The sequence below is a fragment of the Canis lupus genome, chromosome 4 (genome assembly GCF_011100685.1).
Source record: "Canis lupus familiaris isolate Mischka breed German Shepherd chromosome 4, alternate assembly UU_Cfam_GSD_1.0, whole genome shotgun sequence".
NCBI lineage: Eukaryota > Metazoa > Chordata > Mammalia > Carnivora > Canidae > Canis > Canis lupus.
This window is the reverse complement of record NC_049225.1, coordinates 69209857-69237055: the sequence shown is the minus strand read 5'-3', so window position 1 is coordinate 69237055 and position 27199 is coordinate 69209857. Positions and strand designations below refer to the sequence as shown.

General features: G+C 38.7%; 1 protein-coding gene across 6 annotated transcripts in view; it reads right to left on the bottom strand.

The window, feature by feature from the left end:
* C6 (complement C6) overlaps nucleotides 1-27199 on the bottom strand; it is a 94969-nt gene that overhangs the window by 5605 nt on the left and 62165 nt on the right. For all 6 annotated transcript variants that reach the window (XM_038535214.1, XM_038535216.1, XM_038535217.1 and 3 more), the window contains 9 exons: nucleotides 24403-24525; nucleotides 15886-16052; nucleotides 14247-14472; nucleotides 13194-13365; nucleotides 12784-12895; nucleotides 9432-9564; nucleotides 8316-8504; nucleotides 2830-2920; nucleotides 214-455 (listed from right to left, as the gene is read on the bottom strand). In XM_038535214.1, the coding sequence (XP_038391142.1) occupies nucleotides 214-455; nucleotides 2830-2920; nucleotides 8316-8504; nucleotides 9432-9564; nucleotides 12784-12895; nucleotides 13194-13365; nucleotides 14247-14472; nucleotides 15886-16052; nucleotides 24403-24525 (1455 nt within the window). The remainder of the gene's footprint in view (nucleotides 1-213; nucleotides 456-2829; nucleotides 2921-8315; nucleotides 8505-9431; nucleotides 9565-12783; nucleotides 12896-13193; nucleotides 13366-14246; nucleotides 14473-15885; nucleotides 16053-24402; nucleotides 24526-27199) is intronic.

The window sequence follows — 27199 nt, the reverse complement described above, 5'->3', positions numbered from 1 at the left end:
TCTAATAGTGGGTGGGATATATTTTTATTTCTATTTAAATAACTTTATAAAATTTTTTACAATGTAAAGGAATTATTTTTGATTAAGGAAAGGTTTTTTTTTTTTTTTTTTGGTTGTTTTTTTGAAAGAGTGTATAAGTGCAAATAAGTTGAACTAGCTGAGCTGAAGGTTATGTGTGAGCATTTCTAATATGTGGTCACCACTGGAGCTTACCTGAACATTTTTCCCAGTCGTAGCAGGTGTCATAGCCACAAGGTTCTTTCTTTGTGCTATTGGATGAAAGTATTCTCCTTTCAAGACCCCATTCTAACTGTGGACCATCTTGACAGGAACCAATATGTAGAAAATGGAGTTGTTGATTATTTAAACACTTCTCAGCCAAAAACTTACAAGCTGACAAAGTAAAGTAATGGCTGGTGTCTGTATCAAACACACAGAGATCTTCTGAATAATGGCTGCCCAAGAGAGGAAAGCAAACATTTATATATAAAGACTAGAAAAACGAGATGGCAGGTAGCCAATATAACATGTAAACTTACCACTCAGTTTTCTTCCCCCTAGTACCCAGTGCACCCAGCTTCTCTTTTTTCAGTTCCTCATATCATCTTGCATGCTCTGGGGTTCATCTTACTAAAATTTCATCTTAATCTTGGTATTACTCCCAATTGTCTTCAAATCAAAGTCTGAATTCTTAAATTTTGGTAATCAAGATCTTCCACAATTTGGCTCCAATTAACTTTCCTTTCTAGAGTTATTTTCCTTTCTTTCCTAATATTCATCACTTGACAATTGTATTGATCATTCGAAAATGATACAATTACTTCTCCTTTGTTAGCATCCCACGCCCTGTTCAACCAGTGTTGCATTGTCTTCCCTGTCTTCTCTGCCTATGTGTGTTCAATTCAATTCCTGGCTACATTTTGAAGCTAACCTTGATCAACCTAGCCCATAGAGTCTGGATCCCTCAACTCTGTAACACTCATTAATTGCAACACAAGAGTCTTATATCATTAGAGAGCTTTGCAAGTGTGTTTGTACTGTGATTGAGTGCATGAGCTTTTATGTTATTCCCTGGGTAACTTTAATCTCCCTAAGTAGGTGGGTCTTTCTCCTAAGAGGTAACCAATGGCCATAGTCCTTTTGTTCCTTGATTACTCTAGATTTGAGTTTCTTCTTGGATGTCAGTTTTTGAGTTTACAATCAGGGTATCAATGTGTAAAATCATCTCTAGGAAGTAAAGGCCACTCTCTATGTGCAGAAAACTTAAGCTGTGGGGCCAGTCATTCCCACAAACACCTTCAAAGCTGTGTAAAAGAGAACTGAGGACTACAGAAAGAGGCTAGGTAGGTAGGGAAGAGCTGAAATGTAGAGAGTTCCAGAGGACAATCAGCATTCTCATGACTTGGTATCGCAAAGATAAAGACAGAAGTTTCTTCCACATTAAGTGGGCAATATGAATGTTGCATGTATTCCCCAGAAGGTCATCTGTTAGATGAGAAGATTCTAGCAGCAGGAAGCTACACGGTGGATCACTTCTGGTGAAGACTGAGGGGGGCAGAGAGGACCACATTTGCACTGAATTATGCCTGTGGAATTATACAGATAAAGACCCTAGAGTGTTCCTAAATAAATAAATAAATAAATCCCTATAACTGTTTGTTCACCTTCAGCACAGAGGAACATGAGAGCGACTTAGAGTCAAAAGTGAAGGGTAACAACTGGGCACAGTCTGTCGGCTTCCTATTTTGATGTTCAATCTTTCTCCCCCTCAGTAATTTGACTCTAACTTTATTCATAGTGCCTATGCATCCAGCAAAGAACTGCACTTCATAGCCTCCCTTGCAAGCACATGTGGCCATATGAATAAGCAAAGATTAATGAGATGGAAGTGAGTGATGGGTCTTCCAAGAATCCTCCTTAAAAAGAGAGAAAAATGTCCATTTTTTGGTCCTCTTGCTTCCTGCTCCTGCAGAGCAATCTCGGACCATGCAATAACTTTAAGGATGGCAGAACAAGAGCAGGAATGAGCCTCAGTCCTATCTGCCATGAGAGCGGTGCTGTACTAGCCCAGATTGCCTACCTCAGCATTTATTTTGTGAGATATAGAAATTAAATGTTACCTTCAGCAACACTGTTTTGAATTAAATTAAACTGAATATAGCCCTTAAATTAAGAAGCACCTTCGACTTTCCTCAGTTTGTTCATGTAAAGAGAAGGCAGTTCGGGGTGCCTGTCTGGCTCAGTTAGAAGAGCATGTGACTCTTGATCTCGGGGCTGGGATTTAGAGACCATGTTGGATTTAGACATTACTTTAAAAAAAAAAAAGGCAGTTATAATAACAACAAAGAAGAGATAGCCATCTAGTTATGGCAGTCACAAGAGGATGTATCATTCTTCATTCTTTCTACCCCAACATGAAAAAATAAACTGACAAAGGGGTGTGTATATATGTGAAGTCCATGCTTATACCACTGTCTCTATTCTAAGATTTTGGAGTCACAACCTTGTCCTGCATTTAGGGGGAAGAGGAAGGAAGGCTTTGAGATAATTGAGTCTGAAACTAATTATGGACTGGAATAAGTCTTCACAAACAAAACTGAGTTTCGTAATAAACAACTGCCATGCAAACTTAGGGAATGGGGCTGAGAGATAATTAAGAAAGCTTGCTACTCAGTGGGGAAGAAATCAACACAGCACAGGGGGTATCAGTTATGTGAAAAATTAATATGTTCCATGTTTGTGCTTCAAGAAGCCCAGCTCCTCTATCAAGCTAGTTACACTAGAGTGGTTTTCCCATTTTCCAAATACCGTCCGTAGAGTATCTCTCACCTACAGTCTTCTTCTGGTGACATGCAAATGCATTCAGATCCCAACTGTTTTTGTCCTGGTTGACAATGGCCCTTTAATTTTGTCAAAACATCTGAAACAAAAGAAAAGGGGTAAAGAACAGTGCACAGCATGGATTCCAAGTGGTAAGTTTGGATTTAGGAGGAAAGGCAGTGGTGAAAAGTTCTCACTCAGCACCTGCAATTAGAGCACTCATTTTGCCTTTTCCAAATATGTTGTCATGAAATATTCCATCTGAAAGGTCCTTTCTAGCTCTCATGAGCTGTCATTTTCCAACCTAAAATTGCTGTTTAGTTCAGAGAGCTGAAGAAAATGGAATTGCTGAAATTTCTATTCATTTGTTCTTCAAATATTTACTGGGCTACTAAGATACTCTCAGCACTGTGTTTGGTTCTGGAAATAGTGGGTTGAGTAAAATTTTACCCAGGTCCTATGCTCACAGAGCCTAGAGTTTTGTGAGGGCAGAGTGACATTAATCAAACACACAAATACAAATAGAATTGCTCATGTTATTTGTGTCATTAAAGAGAAAGCATATAATCAAGAAAATTGACGTGCAAGGAAGGTTACGAATGGCAAAATGGCAAGAAGAAAGGGAAAGTGTTTATAGCAGAGGAAACATTAGGTATGGAGGTTCTAAAGAGAGAGGCTAAATAAATAAATAAATAAATAAATAAATAAATAAATAAAGAGAGAGGCAGCATATGATTTTCCTTGAACTGCAAGAAGGCCTGCATGGTTTAAGCACAGAAAAACAAGAGCATGAAACAAGATGAGGCCAGAGAGGTGAGTGTGTGTCAGGCTGTCTGGGGTCTTACGGGGCTTCTGAAAGATTTTGCCTTTATTTTATAAACAATGAAAATGCTTTGGTGGGTCTTAAGCAGGGGGTCATATGACAAAATCAGGTCTGGATCCTGAAAAAGAAATTAATTCTGGTTGTTGTGTGGAGAATGGATTTGAAGAGGCATGGTGGCCAAGAAAGGTATGGGTAGACAATCAATGGGAGTTCCGGTGAAAGAGGATGGTAATTTGGAGCAAAATGTTGAGTTGGAAATGGAGAGAAGTAGATAAATCAGTGACATATTTAGTAGGTTAAATGGATCAAGCTGCATATTGTGGGTAAGTTATGAGAGCAGCAAAGTATGATTCTTAGGTTTCTGGTTTGCATTAGACAATAGACATTGGTGCCTTAACTGAAATAGAAAATATTGTAAGATGCTTAGTTTTAGGGAAGGGAGGGTAATGACTCAAGAGTTCTGTGCATATGTTAAATTTGTGGTATCTGTAAGACAAACTAGATAAAAATAGATACATAAAAATGTGGCTATTTGGGTTTGAGCTCAGTGGAGAAGTCTGTGCTAATAATTTAAATTTGTTATAATTCTATGGAGAATCATTGAAGCCATGGGCTTGGGTGAGATTCTCCAGTAGGAAAATGTAGCATAAGGTGAGGAGACAGATATGAGCCTTGAGGAACTCCAACATTTAATGTCCAAGCACATGCAGGAGGCTGCCAAAAACAGAGAGCAACAGCCAGAGAGGTAGAAGCTAAACAAGATGATATATATATCATATATGCATATGATATATATTATCATCATCATATATGATATATGATATAAATGAAGAACACGAAGAGGAAGGTCAGCACTGTTGGATGCTGCTAAGAGGTCAAAGGAGATGAGGATCAAAATAATATCTATTATTTTAGAAGTATAGATGTCAGTGGCGATGGTGAAAATGTTTCTTTTGGGGTCATGGCTTGAATGTCAGATTTTCTTATAAGAATTGATGGAGAAATGCAAGTCCTAAATGAAGCAATTTATCCCTGCATGATATTCTAGGTACTAGGATATTATGGTGGGGGAAAAAAAAGATGAATGAAAACAGCGGTGGTCCCTTTTTTGCATGAATGTAAAAGGACACTGTGAAAACAGACATTACTCAAATAATCATAGTAATGGGTTTATACATAAAGGCTGTAATAGGTATTTTGAAATAAGGGAACATGGCTCCAGAGACCAAATAACAAAACCCCAACTGAGAAATATAAGGAAGGATCCAGGAGGAAATGAGACTTGAGCCAAGAATAGTGTGTATGTGAACAAGGGGGATTAAAGCAGAGGGAGTAATACTTGGGTGTATTATATGGAAGGGGAAGTCTTGGTTGTCTTGGTTTACATTAACATCCATCCAGAGGACCTCTAGGCTCGTTGAACTGGACTCGTAGCTGACTCCCTGAGCCCACTGTGTGAAACAAACTTTCCAGGACTGAATCTGACTAATCAGGCATCCACAGAACCACGGTGGCTTCCAGAAGCAAGTAATCATCAAAGGGTGACAGTAGGCAGCTATAGCTAGATATTTTGCCACATTAGATGGCAGAACAGGAGATGGAGCTCATGGTTGCGACTGTTGGCCTACCAGACAGAAGGTTTGATGAGGGAAGGGGTTTATGTAAAAGGCAAAAATAAAGATTTGGTAGGTTTTAAGAATTGGTAGGTTTTCATAGCAATGAATTTCATAGCATTTCCTATACTCCTACTCTGTCAGGAACCTCATTCCTTCTGGTGAAATCTGGCCCAGAACCTTCCTGGACATGGAGACCTACAGCTGCTGGGAAGGCCTCAGATGCTAAGCCTTTCCAGTGTCATGGGATTGTTTTCCTTTGTTTTGCTGTAGAGCTATACCTCTTTGCCTTTTGTAACTAAATCCACACTTAGGTCAGGGAAGGACCCCGAGCTGTACATTGTTTCCAAAGAGAATCAATTCTCAAGCATTTGGCTGATGTGAAGTTGTCATTGATCACATCCAAGGAGTCTGCTCCCTCAGTGTGTCAGGTGGAAGTCAGAACTGGCTGTCAGCTGTCCACACTGCCTGGCAGTTTGTGAAGGACATGGAAATAACACTGTGATCTTTGGAGTGCTGTGGTCAAGGGGATCTTCTGGAAGTGTCCATTTCTCAGAGGAGGAAAAAGTAATAACGGAAACATATGTCATCTCATTTCCTCAGGAAGCCAAACCCTTTTTCACATTAAAAGAATTAAAAATCTTTTCCTAACCAAGGTTGGCTTGAAAGCCTCTTTGTCTCATAGCTCTCCACACATTGAGAGGAAAGAGTGTTCAGTTTTATTGATGATTTTCTCTCTCTTTCTGACTACCCTTATTGATCTTTTTGCCAGTGTTGTTGGAGAGAAAATATATGAGACAGGATGTTTAGTTACTTTACCTAGATATAGAACATTTCATTTTCTCTCTGAGTGGATTAAAATTTAAATTTCTTCTCCAAACACAGAATCATGGGTCTGTGTGATGTGCCTCTGTGTGTGTGTGTGTGTGTGTGTGTGTGTGTGTGTGTGTGTGTACAGTGCTGTTATTTGTATAGAGAAGATGCTACGTAAGATGCCCAGAGGCCATCTGAAGCCTGTGGTTCCCCTCTGATATATATGATCAGGAGTCAGGTGAAATCAAGCCACAATATAAACTTGAATTTTCATGATATCTCTTTTTCAATAGTTTCAAGGTTATCTTAATAGGTTAGCTTTTGCCCTTTTCTTCCCTCAGTTTGATAGCCTAGAAGAGGATAAAGAAGGCCAGATGGTAATGAGCTTGGGGAATGCTCAGTTCCTGTTGACCCAAACGCCTGACCTTGAGTTTAACTTAGTCTCTCTACGCCTCCTGCTTTTGCATAAGCAAAATGGGCCTAATTATAGCTCATCTCAGATACATCTTCCAGTATTCTCTGAATAAAAACGAGACATGCTTTGAAAAAGCATGCTGAAAAAGTTGGACGATATGAATTAGTAGAAGCCCTTAAGTGTCTTCCAAGTAACTGACTTGCCAGACTATTTTCTCCAGACCCTCTAAGGCAGTTGCCTGATGTTGAACTTCCAGGTTTGTGGGTTCCTCTTTTAGAGTAGACAGTTAGTAATGAGTAGGACAGGGATGGAGCAGAAAGGCACTGTTAGGCATAAAAGAGGGGTAAGGACACCTGAATCCCAGGCCAACAGCAAGCTGAGGCTATCTGGTATCCCCAGATGTCTTTTCCCCTCATTATAATATCATTCACATTACCGTTTGGAAAGCTCTTCATCCCTAAAATCACCATGACAGTTCTGATCAATCCAAATAAGAAAAGGAAAGGGGTGGTACCTGGTCCTGGAAAAAAGCAGGCTCCACCAGAAAGGTCCCACCTACCCCAGTGAACATTCCTCCCTTAATTACTCAAAATACAATAAAAGCTTGTAAATAGAAGCACCCAGGACATTTGCTCACTGGAGTCTGTCCATTCTTCCTCTAAGAGTGTAATTTCACTTTGATAAACTCTCCTGACCTGCTCATCTGCTCTGTCTGGCCTGTCCTTGAATTCTTGCAATGAGACCAAGAGACCAAGAAGAGACCAAGAGCCTTTTGCAATCTTTTTTGGCAACACACTCTCTCACAGCCTCATGCTTCTGTCCTGACCAGCTGAGCTACAGGTTTATTAGTGTTATTGGTCTCCCAATCTATATATGCCAGTTGTTACTGTAATTGTGTAAATTGATGAAATATAGCAAGTGATAAATAAAGGAGGGAAGGAGTTGTTTTTATAAAAAATTGAGAATTTTGAACAATTATAAGTGATTTGCAAAAATTTTGCATTAAGTAGGGATGAGAATACTGTAAAAGATTATGATTTTATATATATATATATATTTAAAATATTCTCTAGTCAATTTGTTTCAAGGTGCATTTATGTTTTTACCTCTCTTCAAAATAATGGTTCCCAACTCTGCATGCATTCTGGTTAGCTAGCAGAGATTTTAAACAACACCAAATACCAGGCCCTCCCCAGCTCAATGACCTCAGAATTGGGGGAGGGGACCTAGGCAGAGGTGATTTTTTTAAAGTACCCCACCAGGAGTAAAAAAAAAATTATTTTAGGGGAACTGATATGGGATAACATAGATGATGAATTATGTATTTGTTTTATTTGAGGAAGCAGTCTTGGGACTCAAATCAGAAGACCTTTTAGAAAATAAGAACTTGGTTTTATGTAGAAACTGGTTGAATAATTGTGCATTTCTATATTTGAAGTTAAAACAAAAATGCTTAGGTAATTAAAAAGTAGTATGCATTACCTTTTCATGGCTCTCCGCTTTACCCAAATTTTTAGTTTACCATTAATTCTCATTTTGTTAGATGAGAGAGCTTGTACTCCCTCAAAATATTGAAGCATTATATTGGAAAAGAAAATAAACCTCACTCTCTAAAATTTGAAGATACGTACTTGACCAATAACTTCTTATTTGCTGCCTGACCTCATCATGACACAGGTTGAAATATAAAACCTAGTCCATATTGGAATCTTCTGCTTTTTCCTCCCAAAACATGCTCAAAAAATAGCACCACTGTGGATGCTATACCACCAATCCTGGGGGGTACCATCTTAGCAGACCGCAGTATCCTGAGCTGCCACTCACCACTCACCTTTTTCACAAGTGAGTGAGTTTGAAATGGGAGGTGTCCAGGAATCCTCACTGCATGTGTACCTTGATGGCCCAGCAACAACAAAGCCTTTGGGGCAGGTTAGCTCAATGGATTCTCCAATTCTATATAATCTCTGAAATGGTGAGATCGTCAGAACTTCCTGCACAACAGGCTTGAGGCATTGTGTCTCTGCAGGCAGAAAAACAGTTCATTCAGATTGACTTAGTGGAGCAGAATGCTTGATAAATGTAAGCAGATTTTAGGCAACGCAAGAGGTGATTTTAAGGTGACTTACTGCATTGGTGCAGCTTTAATGCCATGTTTTTGATCAGAAAACTAGGGGTAGAGGATCCCAGGCTTCCTCTGAGAGACTCCTCCACTGAGGCACTCTCTTTAGTTCCATTATCTAAGGTTCTCTTGCTAGGGATGTGACTCCAGAAACTTCCAACTTTCATTACATTACTGGGACTTTTTCCTTTCAAAAATATTTTTCCCCTCTTCTCCCTAGCACTTTTTCCCCCAAAGCAAGTCACCACAGTGTGAATGACTCAGAGGTAGATCTAATAGACACTGATCTCAACTCTGCTTCATGGGGCTCCCTATTAACTCTTTGGGGTGCCTACTTGAACCTTCTTGGAATCTTATTTTGACTTTACTGTAGCCTACAAATATAGGGAGCCTACAAATGTCTCCTCTCTTCCTCAGTAAAGGATGTGAAAGTGCTACAAGGAGAAAACTGCATTTCACATAAAATCCCATTTCTGATACATAAAGAGTATAAGTATCATCTTCCTGGGACTCATCAATTTGCATTAATTTGCATATCAGGCAAGCAAAAGTCTTTTCCAATGTAGTCCTTGGACTTTCCAGATTTCTTTGTAAGCATATGCTTTATAGTCCTGCATCTATGAGGCTAATGTACAGGGGCACCAGAACTGAAATAGGAAGACATTTTGAAATCAAATTTTACCAGATGAATCCTATTTTCTGCTTCACTAAATATTTTCACGAAAAAATTGTGTAATGTAGTGATTTAAAGGTATGATTTTGCTCTAGTTATATGGGGGCACGTTCATTCTTTAGAGCAGTCATGCAAAAAGTCTGCCTTGATCTCACTTCTGCATTCCACATCTCCTCGCCTCCAGGTCCTGTCTGGTAAACATCTGAAGTACTGGTATCCAACAGTTTTAAATCCAGTAAAGCATAAAATTTCAACTTCTTCTCCAACTGAGTATAGCTTCTTTTCATTCTAGAATTAAAACAGAAGCCAACAAATTATTGATGCCATGAATGATATCTCTAAGCACCTCGGGGTAGTCCTGGAATCTCTCCACTCCTTCACTCCTGTACCTTACTCAGTCACAGAGTCCTCTCAATTTCTACTTCTAAACATCTCTCAAAGTTCTTTCCTTTCCTTTGCCATCATCACTGCCTCTGTTCATGGCATTTATGATCTCTTACAAGGACAACTTTCTAACCAGGAGTTCTTCTAATCTACCTTCCATATTGCTGCTCTAAATTGATTAGATTGATTGATCAATTGATTGATTTTGCTTAAAACTTCCTCCCCACTGGATAAAGCATGGCCTACTACTGCAAAAGTTAAAAACCTATATGCTTACCCTATAGTGGCCATAAAATAAATAAATAATATATTCTACATATGCAGAACATGCATGGATTTGCTGTGGTGGCTAATCGACCATAAATCATTTAGAAGTGTTACTCAATTCTTGGTAACCCATTGGTCATTATATATTTTCCCAATTTTGTGTAATTAAAGTGCAACTACTGTCATGTGGGAGTTTACTAAAATCTTCAAGATAAATTGGGTCTCACACTTCTTAGTGTGGAGTATTAGTTTTAACCCATTTTACCATCCTTACCTCTCATCATTTGCTCCTGTAAAATCTACCTCTCATAGAGGTAGATTTTACATAACAAAACCATCTACCATTCTTTGAACAAAATATTCTCACTCATGTCTCCATGTCTTTTTTCTGACTATTACCTCTAAGCTCCACACCTTCCCTCTACCCTTCTCTCAGGACCTAACTCAAATAGAATTTCCTCTGTGAAAACCTTCTTCACTTTCCCAGCTTCATGAGATGCACCATTCTTTCCACTCTGGTGGAAACTTGCACAAAGTCGTATTTTTCTAACGTGTACTAGATTGCAGTTCCATTCTTGACCCATGACTGACACATCTGCTACCAGATTTCCTCAGAAATCTTTACAAAGCCTTCATAACTCTGCTGATAGAATGCAAAACACCATCCTTCTCAGGAGGGGCAGTAATATAACACTCTTTTTCCTTACTGAGCGGAAGAAATGCAAAGAATTGACTAGGAAGTTATACCCTGCGAACTGAAATTGTGTATTTTGAGGGAGGTGAAAAAAAAAAGCTTAATTGTCAACTTTTGTTATTATTTGGCCATACGATTCAGCTTGTCTCCTAGAAGATGATTAATTTCCTGAATGCAAACAGATTATTCTGCTATCACTTATTATGGATGTGGCTTTGTTTCTAAGGGAAACAGACTAATGAATGAGTAGCATTAATGATTCGGATGATTTATTCAAAGGCTGCACATTTCTTCTTGCATTCTTCCCCAAACAAATTATGTTCTTAAGCTTATGTTTCTATTAATTTTATGAAGCTGTAACCTGTAAGTGTATGTGGAAAACATCAAGCTTTCACCGACGCATCTACTAGACTGACTGGACAAGGAAACTTTACCTAAAGTCACTGTTCCTTGCCTCCAGGGGTAATAGGTAAATATTTTCCTGTACAATAACATGGTTGCTCTAGATTAGAATGAGGCATTAGCTACCTCTGTTTGTATCACTATTAGTGGTATTTTGCTACTTAGAAATCCAGAAGATACTCATTAGGAAAAAAATCAAAATTGTATTACTTTTGAGTAAAACTACTGTCAGTAGAGATTAAGTTTTTAATAAAGAGCAAAATAGGACAAAAAGTAAATTTATTCATAGGATTGGAAACATATGATCTAATTATAAAGAGTCATTAGTATAATGAATCATTGTTTAAACCCTTTGTGTGCTTTTAAAATTAGAATGTTGATCATTTTAACAGTTTTTGTAAGCAGCTGGCAAAAAGAGGTTAAAAATTCTTTGGGTATCTGGATTTGACAAAATGTAATTTTGAGGATTATGTTCTAGGGCAGAGACTAGAATGTTTCCATGATAAAGGGCCTCCATGGTCCAGTGCAGGTTATACAGTGTTTGTGGCAACTATTCATCTCTGCCATTGTTGCTATCATAGATAATATGTAAATAAACGAGTGTGATTTTATTCCAATGAAACTTTGTTAAAAAAAAAAAAAAGAAAAGAAAAGAAAGGAAAACAGATGGCAGGCCAGATTTGGACTGTAGGCAGCATTTGCTGATCCCTGTTCTAAAGGATTCATTCTCACAGTGTGGCTCTGAAACTAGCAGCATCAGTATTACCTATGAACTTGTTAGATATGGCAGTTTCCGGGCCCTGCCCAAGACCTGTTGAATGAGACCCAGCAAACTGTGTTTTAACAAGCCCTCTAGTGTGCTGTAGAGTTTGAGAATCTCTGTCCCAAAGACTAAGTGACATTACCTCCCTCCAAAATATTTCCTCCCTTTAAAATCTTTAGGCAGAAGACAAATGAACACAGAAGTTACATTAGCCTGGACTCTGCTCCATCGATATGTATTTGCTGGGACTGGAGAATTGAGGGTTATTGATCTTTGATCGTAAATATGATACAGTTAGAAAAAGATTAAAGGCTTCACTGAGTTTAAGAAAGGTAAAAAAGGTAAAAAAAAAAAAAAGGTAAAAAAAAATTTTAAAGGTAAACTTGATTAGGGAGCATGAGTTCTGTGATCACTTCTAAGTATTACATGTCTCTAATTTATACCTAAAGCCACAGACCTGACAAACATATTTAGTTATTTTAAATTATAGAAACATTGTGGCTCAATGAAAAAAGATAAAATTAAAAGTAATTAGAACTATATTGGCTGCTTAAGAATTCTATAGGTTTCTAACCCAAGGTATTACAGACTCCACACCTCCTGTGACTAGGTTTCTCTCAGAAATCATGTCTTAGGGGATTCGTTTGCTCAGACTCAGAAATAAACAGTCAGATCCTAGGTGCAGATTCTCACAAGTCATCCAAACCTATATTGTGGTCAAGTTCCACTTTCCATTCACATAAGTGGACCCTTAGCTTAGGAATTAGTAGTGCCAAGGAATGCAGGCAATCTGCTGCCTTTGGTCTAACGGCCAGACATCAAGATGTCTCCAGAGAATTCAAGACAGAGGAGTGGTAGAGTGTTTTTAAGTATTAATTTTTAAGTCAACAGAAGATGATTAAACTGGGAAAACAATAACCTTAATTAAAAGAAAATGCATACTTTTTAAATTCTATCTTCTGGATTCCAAACTTGAAGTGAAGGTCAGGATGCTTACCCGGATAAATCCATTTTCTGGAGAAACTGGCCGAGGACACCCTGAATCAGATTCTATCTCAGGGAGGTCTATTTCTTTTACTTCTTCATCATCACTGATACATGCTTGTCCACTAAAAGGGAAAAATAAAGAGGTGTATACATATATATATATATATATATACACACACACACACACACACACACATATACACACATATATACATTTATACACATACACACATACACATACACACAATCTATTTACATGCATATGTGTATGCATATATATAAAGAGGCAAAATATTCAAGAGCAATGAGTAGCGCCAGATCCACCAATACCCCACTAACAAACTGTTAGAATAGGTAAAATTCTGATTATTTCTTTACTTAGCACTAAGAAAATAAATATTCCCCATCACCCATCCTTACTTGTTCTCCATGACTGAAAATGTGCAGTCTTCCTCTTGCCGCTGCTCCCCTTCACATGGTTTCCCCCCTTGTTGGGGGGCAGGGTTGTTGCATTCTCGGGTTCTTGATCTCTTATAAGTAGCATCACACGTGCTCCAGGAAGACCAGCAGCTCCAGTTCCCATCCACTGCATCTGGAGCACAAGAAGCCCACCCACTCAATCCTGGTGCAGTTGAGAGAGCAGGGGTCTGAAGCCAGGCCAACTTGGTCTGGTCTCTTCGCTTTTCAGCTGGGTGATTCTTTGATGAATAGCACAGGATTATCGTGAGGATTAAAAGAAATTACCTTTGTAAAGGGCCTGACACCTTGCCTGATTTCCCTTTCCCATTCCCACAGCCTGAATAAAATGGCAACATCCATGAATCATTTTTAACTATCAGCAACATATCACACACACATGTATATGCATACATATATGTATAAATATGAATTTCTTCTGAATAGAGTATGTATCAATTTACTTTTTGAAAGGTAATAGAATTTATTCTTACCCCCATGACACATCCCTTTTTAAAGGAAGATTAGAGGTAGCCATAAACATTACTTAATCCTGTAGGGAAACTTTGGTGGGGGCTTAATTTATCTCTGACTACAAAGCCTTCGTCATTCTACATTACATAAGAGGCTTATAACCATAGTATCATATATTTAATTTTATATTATGGCTTATTACTTTATTTATTTTATGTTACAGGCACTGTACTGCCTATCATATATACATACTTATGGATATATGTAAAATCTTCAGGTACATACTGGCATTTTCCCCATTTTATGGACGAATGGGTTGAAGCATAGAGGGATTGGGTGACTTTCCCAAGGTTATACAGCTGGTAGGCTACAGCTGAGCCTCACTCACACCAACGCTGTCTGACTTTAGGGTCTATTTTTTTACAGGTTTCTTTTCCTTGTGAGTTTGCATAAGATGGGTAATAAAAATGTTATTTTGTTTTACTCCACCAACCTTTTGGAAGGGAAACCAGGCCTCCCTTACAGGAAGTCACAGATACTCACTAGACTTATAATCCGGGGAGCGTCTCTCACAGTTGTCTCCGTAGGTGCCACTATGGCATACACACAGACACTCTGTCCCCGAGAGTGTGGGGCGGCCGTTATTAGGGCACGGAGCACACCGGCAAGGGTCAAACTTGGCTGCATACTCTCGAAAAGCCTTTCTGAGGTTGTTCCGTCTTGTCACCGCACAAGGGATGTTTCTCACCAAGTCTGTGATGGGAGCAAGCTAAGAGCAGATGGTAGAGAGATCTGGTCCACCACATCTCTTTGGCATATGTTGCCATCACTGCTCAATTCTCACGGACTGAGAGGAAAGGTCTGGAGAATCCCACACTTCAAAGGGACTATTACACAATATAACATGTCTACCTGGTGGACCAATGGGAAAAAAAACCTTCTCTATGAGGATAGGGGAGCTTCTTTTCTTTCCCTTCTGGAGTGAGTAGAGCAGCTACCTGCAGGATTAGCTGGCTTCTCTTGTCCCTAATGTCATGTCTCTGGAACTTATCTTCCCTGGAATTCTGCTAGGAGAGAAGCCTCATGGGAGGTGTTGCTTACTTGGACTTACATCACGTTATTCACTAAGCATCAAATGCAAGCCTTAACTCACTGAGAGAGGAGACTGGGAGTCGGGCGACTCATGCATGCTCTGCCAAAACCTCATTACATTTGATTCAAGCAGAAAAACCCAGAGAGGGTGAAGAGAGGCTTTCTGTGTTCTTTTTTTTCCCCAGGGACAGGATTGGCTTTTGGTAGGACCAGATGAGAAAATATGGAGCAGGAGAAATGAACTTGCCCGTAGGATGAATGAGAAAATTATGGTAACAAATAATGGAGCTAACACAAAATCAGAGCTCATTTTATTAACATTTTAAAACCTCAAAGGAATGACTCTTTAGTGCAGTGTATGAGTCACAGGTGCCCAAATGGGCAGCCAGATTTCATTTTCCCATCATAGCCTGTAGAGCTCAATGTATCTTCACGTTGCATGTAAATTATTCTGCTTTCATAATGATTGAACTCCTTTATCTTTATTTAAATGAAATAAGCAGAGTAGCTTCTCTGAGGGCTTTAAAAATGTGCTTGTTTTAGTCAAAACCGTTTTTAAATGGCATATGACTGATTTGCGGGCAAAGTATTCCACAAATAATAAAAATCACCTTTTTATGTCATCACAACAAATACAGGACAGGTAATTTTAATCAATGGTGATAGAAACAGAGAGCCAAATGGGACTAAGATTCCATTTATCCCACAGAACTATAAATGAAGATTTAGGCATGTTCATCGAATAAAAAGTTGCAAGAAAAGTACACAAATCAGAATTATTGTATAGATGAGAAGCCAAAGAGCTCTACTTAAGGCAAGTTTTGAGCAGTTATATTCACTAAATTCCCCGTCCTGGTATTTTATGTATGCTAAGAATTCTAAATCTGTACCAGAGAATGCTCATTTGAATAGCAAAAACAATCGATGTGTAATTTAACATTTTTAAAAAGGTACATTGTGCATGCACACTAAAGAAAGGCATTTCCTCTATCATCTGCGGGGGGAAAATGGAAAAAGAATTGCATGTGCGCAATTTGGGCTGCTAGAGAACTACTTTAGCTCTCTTACCCATAATATTTTTGACTCTTACCTCAAAGTCAATCACAACGGGATTTTCCTTCACTGATTCTAACCACTCAGAAAATTCCTTCTCCGTAGGGACAGAGCTCCCTTTCTCCCATGCCAAGGCAGCGGCGTACTTACTTCTCCCGCCTTGAATCAGGGATAAGGATTTCTCTGCTCCCTGCAAAAAGGAACCTGCAAGGTGTTTCAAGAAAATGACTCACTTAATTTTACTGCACATTCAAACTTTAAAGAAAAGCCTATTCACACAGGAAGAGAAGTAGATGGTAGTCATGTAGCTCATTAAATAAGCTAGTGGAAGGCGAGAGAGCACTCCTCCTCATCTCTACAGGGAGTGTAATAATAGAAATGATAGCAATGTTAGCAGTTGCCATTTATTAAGCAACTCGTATATGCCAGGCACTTTGCACTGATTGCTTTAAGTTATTCTCATGACAATCTTGAGAAGTAGGTATTATTATGAACATGGGCACTGAAGCTAGAGATAATGTAGCCTGGAGCACATGTGCAGTTACTGGGCAGGGTGGAGGGGAGGGGAAGAGTAGGAGACTGGGGCATAAGTACAGCTCAAGGCCGGGCTCCTCTGCTCCCTGCTCTTTAATGCCAAAGCTCCCACTTTTGATGTATATCAGTATATGTCTTGGGTGTTCAAAATAACAGGAACTACCAGGGGATTCTGTTATCCAATCAGTTGACTGCCAGGCTGGAGATTTCCAATTAGAGGAAAAAGTTGAGAAAATGCTTTTAAGCTTAAAGACAGGTGCAAAAGCACAACTAACAAAAGAGAAAAGAAAAGTTAAATCTCATGTTAAGAGGTGGTATAGTGTGTCTTTAGAAGCAATGACATTTAATGTACACAGCTCAGATCTTTTCTTTTAAGATTTTACTTATTTATATGAGAGAGAGACAGTGCACATGAGAGAAATTGAGAGAGCACGAGCAGGGAGGAGGGGCAGAGGGAGAGGGAGAAGCAGACTCCTCGCTGAGCAGGGAGCTCAGTGTAGGGCTCCATCCCAGGATCCTGAGATCATGACCTGAGCAATGGCAGATGCTTAGCTGACTGAGCCACCCAGGTGCCCTACAGCACGGATCTTTAACACAAATTTTCAAAAACAATTCCTATGAGCTAATGGTGTCTTTTTTTTAAAGATTTTTATTTATTAATTCATGAGAAACACAGAGAGGAGATAGAGAGAGGCAGAGACACAGGCAGAGGGAGAAGCAGGCTCCACGCAGGGAGCCCAACATAGGACTCGATCCCGGGTCTCCAGGATCAGGCCCTGGGCTGAAGGCGGCGCTAAACTGCTGAGCCACCCGGGCTGCCTCTAATGGTGTCTTTAACTAATAAGGGCAGGAACTGAGTAATAGGAAATCATAGTGAGAAATAAAAGCAAATGAAGAGGAGTCTAGTGATATGTAAGGGTTAATGGCATTAATTTGGTGTCTATTCTGCAGTACCAGTAAGGATTAGCCATGCCTTCACTGTTTAGAAATTCTATAAAAAGAGAGTCTAGAATGATCAAAACAATGGGTGAAATCTCTCTGTGAAGAAAGTAGTATGATCCTTTTCATAGTGAGGTTGCATAAGGGGTATAAGAAGAATATTTTAGAGGTTTTTGTATTTATTTTTCATATAAAAAAGGAGAGAAATTCGTATTTGCCAATATATTGTGTACCTATTGACAGTAGCTCTGACATGTTAGTTCACATTTGATTGATACCAGGTATTTCATGAACGGATTGACACTAGTAAGAGTCAAAAATGACAAGCGTGGGATCCTGAAGGAGTGAGTATTACTGTTTACTACTCCATTAGCTAGTTTGAACAAAACTAACTCTTACAAGTGAACAAGTGGTTTAAAAAGATTTCAGGAAGAAATGCTTATTGAAGATGATACCAATAGTGCAAACACAAGCAAAACAACTAGTAGGAGGAAGAACAGATGTTTCTATTTCTTATACAAGTTTCTCATGAGCCACAATATGGGATTGACATCAAAGCTGCCCAAAACATATCACAAATTTCAAGGAGTTTTTATGAATATATTAATTTGTCATTATAATATGAGTAAGACAATAAAAATTCTATTTATTTCATATAGGCTATCTTAAAATTTTTTCTCTTTTCTACATTTGCATATATTTTGTGTGCATAATATGTTTTTAGAATACTACATTTATAAAGTTTGTTAGTATTTTTTTACTCAGTATATTAGGGATATATAGTAAAAAAAACTTTAATGATATTATTACAGATTTAAAAAGTTTGGAGTGGGATGCCTGGGTGGCTCAGCAGTTGGGCGTCTGCCTTCGGCTCAGGGTATGGTCCTGGAATCCCGGGATCGAGTCCCACATCAGGCTCCCTGCATGGAGTCTGCCTCTCCCTCTGCCTGTGTCTCTACCTATCTCTCCCTCTCTGTGTCTTTCATGAATAAATAAATAAAATTAAAAAAATAAATAAATAAAAAGTTTGGAGTTCATTTGATTAAATGAGTTCAGGATTAGAAACAGACAAATTATGCTCTTGTGTGTGCTTTACTCTTTTGAAAAACTTTATTGTTTCAAAAGTTTATTTAAATTCAATTAGCATATAATGTCTTATTGGTTTCAGAGGTAGAGGTCAGTGATTCATTATCTTATATAATCCCAGTCCTTATTACATCACATGCCCTCCTTAATGTTCATCACTTAGTTATTCTATCTGTTACCCCTCTCTTCTCCAGTGACTCTCAATTTGTTTCCTATGATTAAGGATTTCTTATGGTTTGTCTCCCTCTCTGATTCCATCTTGTTTTATTTTTTTCCTCTATTCTCCTATGATCCTCTATTTTGTTTGTTTTTTTTTGTTTTTTTTTTTAATTTTTATTTATTTATGATGGTCAGAGAGAGAGAGAGAGAGGGAGAGAGAGAGAGAGAGACGCAGGCAGAGGGAGAAGCAGGCTCCATGCACCGGGACCCCGATGTGGGATTCGATCCCGGGTCTCCAGGATCGCGCCCCTGGCCAAAGGCAGGCGCCAAACCGCTGCGCCACCCAGGGATCCCCTCTATTTTGTTTTTTAATTCCATTTATGAGTGAAATCATACGACAATTGTCTTTCTCTGATTGACTTATTTCACTTAGCATAACATCCTCAATGACATTCATCCACATTGTTGCAAATGGCATTTCATTGTTTTGTTGATGGCTGAGTAGTAGTCCATTGTATATGTGTACCACATCTTCTTTATCCATTCATCTGTCAATGGACATCTGGGCTCTTTCCATAGCTTGGCTATTGTGGACATTGCTGCTATATACTTTAACGGGCAGGTTCCCGTTTGGATCACTACATTTGCATCTCTGGGGTAAATACCCAGTAGTGCAATTGCTGGGTCATAGAGTAGCTCTATTTTCAACTGTTTGAGAACCTCCATACTGTTTTCCAGAGTGGCTGTACCAGTTTGTATTCCCACCAATGATGTAAGAGGGTTCCTCTTTCTCCCCATCCTTGCCAACATCTGTTGTTTCCTGATTTGTTATTTTTTAGCCATTCTGACTTGTGTGAGGTGGTATCTCATTGTGGTTTTGATTTGTATTTCCTTGATGCCAAGTGACATTGAGCATTTTTTCATGTGATTGTTGGCCATTTGTATGTCTTCTTTGGAGATGTTTCTGTTCAATGTCTTCTGCCCATTTCTTGATTGGATTATTTGTTCTTTGGGTGTTGAGTTTGATAAATTCTTTATAGATTTTGAATACTAGCCCTTTATTGGATGTGTCATTTGCAAATATCTTCTCCCATTCTGTGGGTTGCCTTTTGGTTTTGTTGACTGTTTCTTTTCCTGTGCAAAAGCTTTTTATCTTGATGAAGTCCCAATAGTTCATTTTTGCCTTTGTTTCCTTTGCCTTTGGAAGTGTGTCTAGCAAGAAGCTGCTGTGGCTGAAGTCACAGAGATTGCTGCCTGTGTTCTCCTCTAGGATTTTGATGGATTCCTGTCTCACATTTAGGTCTTTCTTCCATTTTTGAGTCTATTTTTGTGTATGAGTGAGGAAATGGTCCAGTTTCATTCTTCTACATGTGGCTGTTCAATTTTCCCAACACCATTTGTTGAAGAGACAGTCTTTTTTTTTTCCTGCTTTGTCAAAAATTAGTTGAGCATCCATTTCTGGATTCTCTATTCTGTTCCATTGATCTATATGTCTTTTTTTGTTCCAGTACTGTACTCCCTTGATGATCACAGCTTTGTAATAGAGTTTGAACTCTGGAATTGTGATGCCACCAGTTTTAGTTTTCTTTTTTCAACAATCCTTTGGCTATTCAGGGTCTTTTCTGGTTAAATATAAATTTTAGGATTATTTGTTCCAACTCTGTGAAATAAGTTGATGGTATTTTGATAGGGGTTGCACTGAATGTATAGATTGCTCTAGGTAGCATAGACATTTTAGCAATATTTGTTCTTACGACCCATGATCATGGAATGTTTTTCCATTTATTTGTGTCTTCTTCAATTTCTTTCATGAGTGTTCTATAGTTTTCTAAGTACATACTTTTGCCTCTTTGATTAGGTTTACTCTTAGGTATCTTATGGTTTTAGATGCAATTGTAAATGGGATTGACTCTTTAATTTCTTTCTGTCACATTGCAAGTGTATAGAAATGCAACTGATTTATGTGCATTGATTTTATATCCTGCCAGTTTGCTGAATTCCTGCATGAGTTCTAGAAATTTGGATTTTTTGGGTTTTCCATATAGAGTATCATGTCATCTGCAAAGAGTGACAGTTTAACTTCTTCTTTGCCAATTTAGATGCCTTTTATTTATTTTTGTTCTTTTGTTGTCTGATTGCTGAGGCTAAGACTTCTAGTACTATTTTGAATAGCAGTGGTGATAGTGGACATCCTTCCTGTGTTCCTGATCCTAGGGGAAAAACTCTCAGTTTGAGAATGATATTACTGTGGGCTTTCATATATGGCTTTTATGATATCAACGTATGTTGCCTCTATCCCAACACTGTGAAGACTTTTCATCAAGAAAGGATGCTGTGCTTTGTCAAATGCTTTTTCTGCATCTATTGAGAGGATTGTATGGTTCTTGTCCTTATTATAAATGTGGTGCATCACATTGATTGATTTGTGGATGTTGAACCACCCTTGCAGCCCAGGAATAAATCCCACTTGGTTGTGGTGACTAATCCTTTTAGTGTACTGTTAGATCCTATTGGCTAGTATTTCGGTGAGAATTTTGGCATCCATGTTCACCAGGGATATTGGTATGTAATTCTCCTTTTTTGGTGGGGTCTTTGTCTGGTTTTGGGATCAAAGTAATGCTGGCTTTATGGAATGAGTCTGGAAGTTTTCCTTCCATTTCTATTTTTTGAAACAACTTCAGTAGAATAGGTATTATTTCTTCTTTAAATGTTTGGTAGAATTGCCCTGGGAAGCCATCTGGCCCTGGACTCATCTGTTGGGAAGTTTTTGATGACTGCTTCAATTTCCTTGCTGGTTATGGGTCTGTTCAGATTTTTTATTTCTTCCTGTTTCAGTTTTGGTAGTTTATATGTCTCTAGAAATTGTGTGTTCATGTGTGCTTTATTCTTAAATGTGGTTTGATTTTAGGTAAATTTTCATCATGATTAATAAACATTTATTGAGAATCTGCTATATGCCAGGTACTGAAGACTGAGAGAAATATAAAATATGCCTTTTGTATTTGAAGGACTTAGACTCTCAATGAGGAGACAAAACAGGTACATAAATAATACTAGCAAAATTATAGAGCCATAAAAAAGGAAGGAAGAAAGATAAGAAGGGAAAGTAGAGAAGGGAAAGAAAGGTACACAAAAAGACCAAGAAAATAGTTTGGCTAAGTGGTACAGAGTGGTACAGCAATTTGTGATTCCTGAGTTAGGGCAGGGGAAGAATTCTGCAATCTTAGGCACTTAGGGAGGGTGGCACTATGAAAAGACTTTGAGGCAGAGCTAAGTCATGGTGGGGGGCAATGCCCTCCCAGCATGGGCAAAGACCTGGAATGAGGGGCAGATGTGCCATGTTCTGGAGACAGTGCATATGGACATCTGCTTGAGTTGAAGTTGAAGGTGCAGGTAGGGGAAGAGCAAACAGCAAAACAGAGAGGATATGGATGAGAAGCCAAAAAGATTGGACTCCATTCTGTAGGTTTAGAAATTACTACATCCCCTAGAAACTTTTCATTTCTGCGTGGAGAGTTCACCCAGTTCAGGGGTATTAGCAATAGCAATGTAACAATGGGTAACAATGAATAATTAAAAAATAATAATAATAATTGAAAAACCAGTTTGGAGACCATTCTAACAGTCTCTGACTTTGCAGTGTCCTTATTTGACATTTTCTCATCTCTTTGATGGATGGATTTTATAATTAAGCAGGTTTTCTTTCTTTTTCAGTAAGTACCCAAGAATGTATATTCTCAGAATTCTCTCACATTTTTAGATGTCTTCCTGTTACCTTCATATAGGAAATTACTTTTTCCCCCCTCTCTCAGAAATTTGCGGTCATTATTATCTTATAGCATTGAATTTAGCTATGAAGAAGTCAGAGGCCAGATTTTGTTTTTGTTGTTCTGTAGGAGATTTGTTCGGTCATTCAAGGTACCTGAAGAATTTATTTTTGAAATCTTTGTATTGGGCAGCCCAGGTGGCTCAGTGGTTTAGCACCGCCTTCAGCCTGGGCCATGATCCTGGAGACCTGGGATCAAGTCCCACATCGGGCTCCCTGCATGGAGCCTGTTTCTAGCCTCTGCCTGTGTCTCTGCCTCTCTCTCTCTCTCTCTCAAACAAATAAAATCTTAAAAAAAATAAAATCTTTGTATTTAGTAAATTAACTATGTCTTGTCTTGAAGTTGTATATTTGAACAGTATTTCTAATGCATGTAATCAAAACAAATTTCTTCCTTTATTTCAGGCAGGGATGTATTCATAAATAGCTGTATTTTGTTTTGTTTTTTTCTTAACAGTTTTCCTGTTTGAGTTCTTGGGATCTCTATTTCAGGAACACAAATTCTCACAGATTAAATTACATTTGTCATTCCATTTTCATTAGATTTTCCTTAGTAACTGTTAATATCCAAATTTTTCTCTGCATTTATTATGAATTACTTGAAGTCCGTCCTACATGTGATTAACTGTCTTGGTTTTATTTTCAGGCAATTATATTTTGTTCTTGCAGTATCTAATTTATTTAGAACTATAATGGTGATATTTTTCAGTGTTCGTTTATCTTTGTAACTTAGCTTTGAAATCTACCTTTTCAATTAATTCTTATGATCTTTTTGTCTCTGGACACTTGATTTATTGAATTCACATTCTTATTAAATTTATTTATTGTTTGAGAAACTGGTATAGAACCTATAACCATTCTTTGGTTTATATTACTAGGCTATTCATCTGTTATGCATGTTCACTTTTCCTTTTTCCTTTTTTTGCTATAACATGAATGCATAGTTGTCAAATCAATTCTTCTTATTTTGCTTACGCTTAACATGGGCATATACATGTAGATGATCTGTATGCTCCGATATTCAAAATTATCTATTTATTATTATAGTAAATATTTTTGTTTGTTCCTTATCTGTCTCTCCAGGAGAATATGAGCTTCATATTTTAGGAGTTTCGGTGATTCTGCTTCCCTTCATTGTTAGCAGAATGAGTAGCAATCAGTAAGGCAGTCAGGGAACAAGAGAACATTACACAGAGGAAGGAGTTATTTATAATGGCAAGGCACGAGAGAGAGCATAGCTCCTAAATAAGGAGTTTCTAGTTTAGCTAAGCAGAGAGAGAGAGAGAGAGAGAAAGGTAGGAATTTTCTTTAAGGCCATGACATGTTTAAGGCATGAGAATCGCACCATAAGGTTCACCTTGGAAAAGTTTCCTGTCACAGAATATGTGTTGAATAGATTGGCAGAAGGCAATGGGAGAGGCAAGGGGACAGTTAGGAGGCTTCTGTGGTAATCCAGGTTGGAAATAATGAACAGAGGACATGCTGGTAGAAATGAAGAGATGGGGGTCACTGGGAAAAATATCAAGGATGTAGAGTGATTACTTATTGGATGTGGAGGCTAGAAAGAGGGAGAAATTGAAGACAATACTGAGGTTTCTGGCATTGTTGCTGGAGCTTTTATATATCTCTCTTAGTCTCTTAGCAGTCTGTATTTTTAATGGTTGCTTATTCATATAGCTTGTAAGCTCCTTGATAGGCCTTCTCGACAACCAACATCACAATGCCTAATATTGAGTTCAGCCCATGGGAAGAATCAATAAATGTAAAACAACCAAGTATGAGATTACAAAAACCTTAGTTATTTCCCTTTTAAGTAGTGCTAATGATATTTTATTTTCACTCTCTCCTCCTCCTGCCCACCCACCCCCCCAACCCACCATCACCACACAAACGGCTGTGAGGTAGGTAAATGAAATAGAGGAAAGTTAAAAATAGCACAGTCAAGTATAATATGGTACTGAAATCACTGCAATCTCAGGACAGGCTACGTTGCTAAGAGAATACTCTTACCTTCGTATTTCTTGGACATCTTGTTAGTGGTACACCTGTGTTCCACTTCTTTTTTCGAAAAAAAAAGCACACTTTTCTTTGTTTCAGTCGAGACACAGTTTTGGATTTCTTTCTCTGTTAAACCTAGGAAGTGGGGTACAAATAAAACATCCTGAGAATGTACCACTGAGGATTGAGAGAAGAGGGGCGTGAGGATCTGAGCACTTGGGAGCTCCAGATACTCTATCAGCTCCATCTTTTCCAATTCCTGTAAGCTGGGATGATTAATAGCTTTCACCTACAGATTCAGTCCCTTTCAGGCCCTGGGATGATCCTGAACAGAGGAAGAATTATGAGTCCCTCCCTTCAACATTGGCCCTAAGAAGCAAATATAAGGGGGCTCATGTTGGCCTCTCCCCTGTTGCCTACACACTATGAGCCTCAAAGCCTGCCTGTCCTACTGGTCATGGCCACTGTAATACCTGCAGATCAAGAGATGAACACATGTTGTCTGTGTACCCCTGTCATGCCTTCTTTCTGGGTCATAGCTGATATTGTGAGGCCTGAGTCTGAGTAAGGCTTCTCACTGAGTAGGTGGTGCTAGGTAGGGAGAGATGGGGGGGGCTATGGGATCACACTCATGGAATTGCCCAAAATGCTGAGATGAAAGGAAACCAGAAATTAGGAACACACTAGACAACCCTGCCCTAAGTGTGGGTGGAGAGGATATTTTTTTGTTTTTGTTTTCTTGACAGTCGCCTGTGACGAACAAAGAATCACCAGACCTAAAAGGAAGCCATTAAAGATGTAATCACCAGTACTTACTGGAACCAGGACATCACAAGAATGATAAGGCCACAGGCTCCCTGGTAAGTTCTATTTTTTTAAAAAAATTTTTATTTTTCCTGGGAAGTTCTAAATAAAAGTTGCCCACACTGGCAACCCCACTGGGACCCCTCTCACTCCTGAGAGCTTTCTCTGTATCCTCACTTAATAAAACTCTATTGCTTTACTCACTCTCCTTCTCCCACGAGATTCATTCTTTGACTCTGTGAGGCAAGAGCCTAGCTCTCCCGCCTCAAGTCCACCTCATTTACTCCTGGTCATCACCTAAAAAGGAAATCTTGTTGGTCATCCCTCCTTCTCTGAACAGTCATTCTCATACTTGTCCCCCTGACTCAGCTGCTCATTCTACCTGTATCTCTCCACAACTTTGTTTTCTCTCCAGAATTCTGACTTCCAGATCTATGAACTCTTCTCAGTGTCCTCATTAACTGTTGTCTTCCTTATCTTCAAACAAGCCTGTACTCCTTGTTTCTCCTGCTGTCTCCAAGGGAGGTGGACACTGCCTCACTCCCAGCCTTGGATAGCTGGGGTTGGTATCTTCTCAGCTTCCCAGTGCTGCCATTGGATGACTCTCTAGGTTTACAAGTCTTGTCAAAACCCTGATGCTTTAAGGCTCAGATCATTCAGTTCTAACATCTTTAGTCTTCATTGTTCTTGTCTTTTACCAAACTTCTAAGCATCATTTGTTAAAGAATTTGGCATTTGAGTCACTCTTTTCTACCACCATCCTTGCCTGTATTCTCAATGACATCTAAATCGATGTGACATCAGGGATTAAGTGGGACACAGTGTAGGGAAACAGGTGTGGCTCTTTGTAGGCTGAGGTGGTGCTGCCCATCTGGGGTAATTTGAAAAGAATCAGTTTCCTTTTTCCTAACAGTTTCCTAAGCCTCCTGACCTGCCACCTGAGATACCAAAGTTAGAATCCAGATTTGGTTTTGTTTTTAATGTAACTTATGTAAATTGAAGTATGGTTGACATAAGAGTTCTGTTTTTTTGATGTTTAGTTAAAGATGGCCTTGCAAAACACATGCACAGGAGAGATAGAGTTGTTACTATCTGCTCCTAGGCACCTCAAAGCAAAGTAGTTAATCAAATACCGATATTTAGGGCTGTAGATTACAATCAGCAAAGGACTGTTTTTAGAGCTTGAGGCACAGTTTGGGTGTGATGCTGAAACTGAACTCTAAACCCACAGATCACTGAGAAATGAGGCCAAGTAGAAGGGGCTGGGGTCTTCCTACTTCACAGTATTTTCAATAGTTTGACACAGTTGAAGAGATGCATTATAAGTTGGTAGTGAAAAGTCTTAGTTTGAAGTCCTTATGTTTACTATGCATCTTTAAACCCCCCCCCCCCCCAAAAGGTCTAGTTTCTTTTTTGGTGAGGCTGAATAAATATGAGTCATTTTCTTCTGGTAATGTTCTAATAAGTAGGTCGGTCAAATGCTTTGGTCATGTTAGGAATTTAATGCATCTATAGTGCATAGTTACCATCCTTTTTTAATTTTCTCATTAGGTTTTTATTATTTATAAGTAAAAATTAAATTTTATGCATCCAATTCATTAACTATAACATAATTAATTGACTATCAACTTGGTTAATTTCATTTTCCGAGGGCTAACAGAGAATGTTTAAAGATTTGAACGATGAATCCCTTATAAGAACCATGGTGTCAGTCATGCAGTGATTAAAATATCAAGGCTTTATCAGTGATTTTCTGTATAAGCCTTTCTTCCCCTGCATGTCCTGTAGCTTGCTTCCTGACCTCTACCCAGATGCTGAGTGATGCAACACTTGGCCTCTCAAACCTGCATGTCCCTCTGATGTGGCACAGAGACAAGTATTTCAGAAATATCCTGAGCTACTCTGACTGGGCAAAGGTCAACAGTGTTAGTCAAAAATGTCATAGAGATAAATGATGGGGGCTATAATTGTTCTCTTCCAGTTCAGAGTAAGAAATGAGTTCTCA